Source organism: Anastrepha ludens, chromosome 4, assembly GCF_028408465.1.
Source record: "Anastrepha ludens isolate Willacy chromosome 4, idAnaLude1.1, whole genome shotgun sequence".
In the NCBI taxonomy this organism is placed as follows: domain Eukaryota; kingdom Metazoa; phylum Arthropoda; class Insecta; order Diptera; family Tephritidae; genus Anastrepha; species Anastrepha ludens.
Window position 1 is genome coordinate 21,608,537 of NC_071500.1, and position 8,608 is coordinate 21,617,144.

Here is an 8,608-nt window from a genome sequence, read left to right on the forward strand (position 1 = left end):
TGCACTGGAGGACAACAATAAATGCGGGAGCAGTAAAACAACAGTAGGTGGCTGCTATCACCGTGCAAACAACAAAATATGTACATCTCATGCATATACTCGTATTCATATACGAGCTATACCCACACACAACGGCCTGAACTTCATCCTACACAAATACTAAAGTGTTGCTATTGCGCTGAATGGTTGAATCTTCACTTTCTGACTGCCACTAATACAAAGTAAGATAACAAACACACACAGCCCCCCATGCACGCATGTATGCATCACATACTCTCTTGCTGCACATCCTCTACTACATTGTAACGTCCTGATTAGTTGGTTGTTTTCATAGCTGTACGTGCATGATGGTGGTGGAATTTGTTGTTCTTATTGTTGTCGTTGTTGTTGTTGACTGGATGGATGGTGGATTTTCACAAAAGCAACAAATACATACACACACGCAGGCATACGCTTCCATTCCATTGCCTTTTACATAGGCGCACTGAGAGCAGAGCGCAAGAGCACTAACACCAACATTAACGCAAAGTGCGGGTGAACTTCTACACACACACACACATTAGCGCAAGTTTTCATAAATCCAGCCATTCAGGCATTCCACAGTTTCGTAGTGTACGCGTGTGTGCGTATGTTTTGGTGTGTTTCTGTTCGCTATGCCCTCCTTCCCGCTCATACGCGCATCTACACTGCTCCTTGCTGTTTTGTGTTGCGTTCGGACTCGAGGTGAATGTTATTTCAGCTACAGATTCAGTATCTGACGTGTTACTATCTGGAACGGATCGTTGAGCTCGGTGAAGTGCTTCTCTCAGAAAAAACAAAATAAAAACAGCAAGGCAATAAGAAGTAGACAAACGCCGTTTAAAAGTGGAAAGGGAAAATAAAAGTAATATAGAAAAAAACAACATATATGTTACAACCAATGTGACTAATTTACACACCACTTTAATGTCAATAGTTTTTATTGGATGTTCCTTCGTTCGCTTAGTAAAACGCCTCCAATGAGATCATATAAAAATAATAGAATAACATTTGATTTAAAAAAATATTATAAAAGAGGTACATCTATGTGAAGCAAAAGCTGCGAGTATTTTCATAGACGCGTCAAGAACCTGCGACGACACACACAGCTGTAATACCGGAGTTTACTTAAAAAATATAAACAAGGGAAATTAAGTAAATATTTGCTGAGTAAATAAAGAATTTAGCGAATAGGACTTGCGGCTTGCGAAAACAAATACGTGCGCCATGCATCCGAAGCCAAACTAAACAATAGTGATTTAATAATTAACCGAAGTGCTGATAATAAACCAAGTAAAAACGCTAAAAATAAAACGAACGTGAATTTGAATTAGCGCTTTGTGCCCGAGTTTGCTATACTTTTTTTTGTCAAAAGTGACTAAAGTTTTTCTCATCACATGCGTCGGCACAATAATAATAAATCAAACGTTACAAATTATCAAACCATCTCAACCAATTCTACTTGATACTCTTCTTTGCGGTTATTCACCTGCAATATCTAGCACATCACCATCCATCACAATGCATACACTGTTCACCGATCAAAATTCGTTCTCGCGCCATTACGCGCAGACCGCCGGCTATCCCAGTGCCGCCACCGCCGGCGCTATGACAACGGCTTCGGCGGCCGCCGCTGCCCACTACGCTTACGATCAGTATTCGCGCTACTCCTATCCGGCGAGCGCTTACGGTTTAGGCGCTCCACACCAGAATAAGGAGATTGTAAAGCCACCCTATTCCTACATCGCACTCATAGCGATGGCCATTCAGAACTCGGCCGACAAGAAGATCACTTTGAATGGAATCTATCAGTACATAATGGAGCGATTTCCCTATTATCGCGACAATAAACAGGGATGGCAGAACTCAATACGGCATAACCTCAGCTTAAATGAATGCTTTGTGAAGGTGGCGCGGGATGACAAGAAACCTGGCAAAGGTTCATACTGGACACTCGATCCCGACTCGTATAATATGTTTGACAATGGTTCGTTTTTACGACGGCGTCGTCGTTTCAAGAAGAAGGATGTTCTGCGCGAGAAGGAGGAGGCCATGAAGCGCCAGGCGATGATGAACGAAAAACTGGCCGAGATCAAACCGCTTAAGCTGATGACGAATGGTATTTTGGATCCCAAGCATATGGCTGCACATGCCCATTTCAAAAAAGAGCCAATCATGGAGCTGGGTTGTCTTGCCGGCAAAGATATGCACACCGGTTTGAGCACTGCCATGCTGAATTCATGCCATGACAGTTTGGCGCAAATGAATCACCTCACCGGTTCAGTGGAGCATGCCGGTTTCACCGTAGACTCATTGATGAACGTCTACAATCCACGCATACACCACAGCGCCTATCCCTATCACCTGAACGAGGATAATTTGGCCGTCGCCTCCACACAAATGCACGCCCATCACGCTGCTGCCGCGCACCATGCCCAATTACGTCATCACCATGCTACCCACGTCTCACACACGCATCCGCTAACGCCTGGCGGACATGCAGGTGTACAACTGGGCGGCGCAACCACCATATCAACGGGTGCATCGCCCACAACGATCTCAACTTCACATGGACCGACACACGGTGGCTGGTACACACCTGAAACGCCACCCTCTGAGCCGATCGGCAACGGTGCTGCCGGTACACCGACGAATAATAATAACAACAACAACAGCAATCATAATCAAAACGGCTCAGCAGGTGTGCTGGTGGGTAATCAAAATCACGCGTCGGCAATTACGGTCACCAGCAGTCCGTCGGCTGTTGTGGGAGGCGTCGTCACCGGACACACATCACTGGGTTTCCGCGATATGCTCTTCGAACATAACCAGCCTTGCCAAATGGACACGAGCAGTCCGAATGGCAGCCTTCAATCCGCTAGTCCACCGACAAGCGCTAGCGCAGCGGCAGCATCAGCTGCAGCGGCGGCATCCGTCATCAGTAGTCATCATCATCACCACCACCATCATCTGAGCGGGAACTTAGGGAATTTAAGTAATCTTAGCAATTTAAGTCATTACCGCTCGCACGTAAGCCACTACCAAGACTATGGCATTAAGTATGGTGCCTAAGTGGATGGTGCGGCAGCAAGTAATGGAGTTGCTGAGGGGTGTAAATTTGGTGTTGCTTTTACATGATACGAGTATATGTCTATAGAGATGTGACGCTTGGCGTCTCAAAGGTGGTAAGCCCGCAGCTGGGAATACGTGTCGATAAATAGTAAACTTAAAAGGGCTGACGGAAAGAAAAAAAATTTAATTTGAATCGGCAGTCGAATGGCATGCGTTAATCAGCTTTCAAGGCTCCAGCTTAAGAACAACGATCTTTAATTAGTTTTAGTCGTTTATCTCAACTAAGGTATTCGAATTTATATTCTAAGTGTTATAATTATACCATAGAGTTAAATATTTATGTTTCTTATTTCCACACATTTACCACAAACTAAACAGTTACAACAATAATGTGAGCGAAGTGATCGTAGAAGTAGCAAAGAAACATTTTTCTTATTACAAATGCAAACCTTATTTACTTTGGTTTGCCAGCAGTCCTTGTTATACATCGCATACATTGGCAAGTGATGAGTCGTTTGTTGTTATTTTCTTTAGTTAAAAATTCATTTTTTTACAATTCATCGAATACGATCACTTGACGCACAGCGGTCGATATGTACATATTTTTGCATCTACCCATTTAAAAACAAGTGCATTAACATTTGTTTCAAATATTTATTTATGTAGGCAGTCCGTTGTCTTTAGTCACTTTATTGAAAAAGAAAAAATAAATAAATCAATAGAACAGCATAGCGAAAAGGCGAAAAGTGAAAGAGCATTTTTTAAAACGAAAAATGTTTACGTGTAAATTAGTATACATAAATGGTATCGATACACACATTTGTTGTTGCATTTTAAGTAAAACAAAAACAAAAACAAAATATGTAAGTACATAAGTTTTAGCGAATAGCAAAGGAAATTTGTGATGCATTCGAAATAAAGTCTTAAGCCTTTTAATTTTAATATACAATACATATGTACATATGTATGCATAGTTGTTTGTAAAATAATACACTAAATTGAACCTTTGAATAACTTGTAGCAATAACAATAATTACGCAATTACTATTACAATTGCACTCTTAAGTAATTTGATCAAAATAACGAATTAAACATATAAAACAAATCTGTGCACCCACGAGTATACATAGATTGCAAAAAATATATGAGAAAAATACAACCTAAAACATATTAAGCTAAAATAATGCAAAAACAAAATTATTGGTTTTATTTACACATTAAAGTTGTATTAAAACATGTATCAGTTGCGTCAACCGAAGCCAATAAGCACAACACGTTTTGTGGCCGCTCGATCGCAGTGACCCAGCGGGAAATGGTCTGCTTCGGTCAACATTTAAGTAACTGATCTTCACACTCGATTTAATTCACAATCTAGCAGTACTTTCCTATATCCCACTGCTAACATTTTTTTTTTTTATTTATTCTAAAAGTATTCTGCTAATGACCTATGAAATGTTGATGTTGATAATGCGAACTTGTGCAAACATATTTAGGCATTTGGCCAATCACTGACTACGAATTGGAAAATGTTGAATATACAAACAGACTCTTTGTCTCATCAACAACTCTACAACCTTCTCTAACTTGTGCTTGTAATAAGCCTTCCGCTCAGAACTGAATTTCCTTGACACTGGCATAGGCGATTACTCAACAAACCATTCTAGCAGCTGGGTGGTGGTCTTGTTGAGCTTGAACGGCATGAAGAATGCTGTGATGACAGAGCATACAGTCTCGGTTGAATGATCTTCAATGGTGAAAATGTTCTCCTCTAACAAACAAAAAAAAAATTGTCTGCGAACGTTCCTCATGTGCCGCGCTGGATGAGCGGTCACACTGACTGCTCCGTTGCTGCGGTCTACTTCGAATAAGTTGCTTTAAAATTCATATAATTATACTTCTCTCAAAAACATATCTGCTAATATGTTCGCTGATGCTACGAAATAATTATTTATGTACAAAATGAAAATGAAATGGAATTTCTCAAGCTGCTTCGAAATACCAAACAATTAATGTATTCTCGAACGTGCATTGTACCCAGGCTTTCTTGTTCTGCTCTTTAAAAGTTTAACTATTTTTCATTCACAGTTTTCGGTAATGTTGCCATCGAAAATTCCCCTAATCGGCTTAAATTATGAAAATTAAGTCTCGTTGTCAATCCGCATTAGTTGCACTTATTTCCTGAGATAATTCCCAATTGAGTTGTTAATCCCGACTAAAGCCACCGTCTGTCTAGGCTATAATGCAGCCGTTTTACTGTTTACAGAAAACAAACCAAAAATTTGTTTACCGTAAAAACTATAAATGTGAAGTGCTAAACACTGTTAAATTACATTTTCTATTTTGTTATAAAATAATTTGGAGGAACTCTTTTTTCACTTATAAAAAATTTCTGTTATATTTTTATTACATTTTCGCAAGCTTAAAGTTGCTGGTCCAATGCAGGCTGGCTTTGCTTGGCTTCGATGACTGATAAAAATGAATAGAAAATACTGAATTATATGAAATCAGACTAAATGGCAGCTTTGCTTGAAGCGCTTAAAGTACGTCAAAATTTCAAATTGTCGTTCATTTATTTTGGGTTTGTTTAACTTTATTTGTGGATTTTAGGCAGATTAGAGAGATTGTCTATTTAAATTTGTTTTTCAAAAATGTTTGAAAAAAATTCAGTTCATTCTCAAATTGTTCCTCGTGTTTTGCAAATTTGGGCAAAGCACTTTGTACTTTTAAACAGCCCATTCTTATGCCGGTCTAAATATAAGTTTGGGAAAAAAGAAATACATTGTTTTCTCGGCAGATGGCTGCAGTGGTCGACATCGTATCGATCAAGTAATTTAAAGTTTATGCTCGTTGTCGTTGCTTCAAGCCCGTTTTGCAGAAGCTGTCTGGAGGACGAGATGGAATCATCTCAGCATCTTTTTCTCATCTGCCCTGCTATCGTCGGTTAAAGATTTAGACATCTCGGCTCTCACTTTTTCGCTACACCTGCGGATTTAAAAATCATATGAATACATCTGGTGAAGTTCATCATCGTCGTAAATAGACGGCCATCATCTCCTAATCACAAGACCCCTTCTTCCCTCCCTTCTCCTTTCCACTGTATGGTACCACAACGGACGAATTTTGAATATTTGTGCTGCTAGGGCAGCCATTTAACTTAACCTAACCAAGCCTATGGTCATTGTCAAGGTGGAATTTCATACTAACATAATTCTTTTGCTGTCTTTTGTTTGTTCCATTCAGTTAGGTGTTACAGGGTGTTAACAATGGAAGTTAACAAAGAGAAAATTCGGTACATTTTACAGTGTTTCTTTCATAAAGGCGAAAATGCAAGCCAGGCCGCCGAAATTGTGAATGGTGTTTATGGTGCCGATACTGTAACAGCTAATTACGTGCAATTTGGGTTTCGTCTATCCCATTTAGGCATTTTGGATGTTAACCAGTCTCGATAATGTCGATAAAATCACAGCAGCACTCGAAGTTGACCGTTACGTTAGTAGTCATAGCATCGCCCAGGGGATAAAGATCGACCATAAAACAATTTAAACCAAAAATTATTCACTTATTTTACCCCAAATTAAAATAATTCGCGTATCCGAAACTTTCCTCGTAGGCGCGATTGGCGTCTTATCTTGAACATTTTTACTATTAAAAGAAAAATTCGCAATATTTTTAACAGCCTCTAGTTAACATCATGATTCCAAAATGTATTATGTTTTACTGAATATGGCAAACATCTCTGTTTCCTTTTTCCTTTTACGAATCATCTGATTGTGAGGACAGCAGTCAACGCACCCATTTGGCTAAACAAGTTTTAAAAGCCACGCAAAACAAGTCATATTAACACCAAATATTATTTTTATTTAATTTTTGCATTTTTTTATTTAGTAATTCGATCCTAGCACAGCCAGGATAAACCGTATAATTATTAATGCTAGTCAAAATAATTAATGCACATTTTTTAATAGTAAAATACGTCTTATGAAAATGATCACCTTTCAGAAATAGCAGATTTATTCTTTACTAATATCCTTCAAATGCCAAATTACAAGAAAAATGCGCCTTTCAGGTTATTTCAACTTATACTCGTATAAGTGTACATACATATGCAATTAATCAGAAGATATTGAATTTGATAAGAGTATTTTTAATTAATAATGCCTGTTCTGTTCCGACCAAACACCTTGGAATCGAAATGAACATTATTCCCTATTCCGATTCCAATCAAAATTTTTGGTTTCAAAAGTATCGCCGCTGAATTGCCGGAATGCAAATAATTTATTCGATGTTGATTTGAATTGAAAAAAAATTTACTTATAGAGTCGTGAGTAGAAATAAGTTACCAATTTTATGTTCAACCTAATTTATGTGAAATAGAAGCGAGAGGGAGGGCCAAGCCTGTGACTAATGAAAGGCATGGGACGGTATGATTCGGCTCTCACCAAATCAAAATTGGAATCATCATCATGGATCGTGAAACAATTGATCATTTTTATAAACACTACAAACTCTCTTTTATGAGCGAAGGTTTTCGCAGCTGAACGCAATTTCAACCACAATCAAATGTTCGGCTATTTTTAACACACTTTTATTAGGTCGGGTTGTATGTATGTATGTAACGGAATCTTTGAGCTTAATTTTCACTGGCTTCTAAAAATCTGATCGACTTGAAATTTTGCACACCTATCAAGGACCGATGACAATGCAATAATTTGATAAAAGTTTTCCATTATCCTTATTAGGATTGCCAGGATTAATATTTTCTTTTTTTTACTGTGGGCAAAAAGTAAGGTGAATTTGGTTGTAAAATGAAAAATCTTTATTTATTCTTGTAAATCAGTTTCTCAGGCTCCCTCCACGAAATAAGTTCTTCCTCCCGATTACTTCTTTATCACGGCCGATAACTGCATAGCTTTAGACTCACAGTCGATAAGAAAGGAATTAAATATAACACGAATAAATCGAATCATTTATTCACTGACTGCAATGATTACAATAATTTTCATTCATAATAAAAAAAAATAGTTTAAAGAAACTAAAAAACACGATTTTTTGCTAATCGAACTAAAAAGTAGAAAATAAAAAATAGTTTAAAAAAACTAAAAAACACACGCTTTTATTGCTAATCGAACTAAAAAGTAGAAAATAAATTTTAATGACAAAGAGACCTATAATGAAGTAATAGCAAATCGAACGATCAGTCATAGTCAACTACCTCAGAACAGAATTATAACAAAAATTAAGATACAAATAGAGTAATTCAAATTAGAGTTAAAAGCGTGGGATGCATTTTGCTTCACTTTCATAACCCTCTGTACATAGGTAGTTGCCAATAGAATGATTGTAATATTTACTATATCAAACATCCCACGCTTTTAACTCTAATTTGAATTATTCTACTTGATCTACTTGCTGCATTCTTTTGGAACCGGATTGATTTCAGGAAACTGGTTCTGTTCTGGTTGGAAAATGGACTGGCAGTCCAAAAACTGGACGTTCTGTTAAGAATATTGCTGCTGTA

General features: G+C 38.0%; 1 protein-coding gene across 1 annotated transcript; it reads left to right on the forward strand.

Annotated features, from left to right (window-relative positions):
• Positions 1 to 775: 775 nt before the first annotated feature.
• On the forward strand, positions 776 to 4,260 carry LOC128860326 (fork head domain-containing protein crocodile). Its single transcript, XM_054097785.1, has one exon. It carries the CDS (start codon positions 1,540 to 1,542, stop codon positions 3,088 to 3,090), a length of 1,551 nt encoding a protein of 516 aa, XP_053953760.1. The 5' UTR covers positions 776 to 1,539; the 3' UTR covers positions 3,091 to 4,260.
• The last annotated feature ends 4,348 nt before the right edge of the window (positions 4,261 to 8,608 follow it).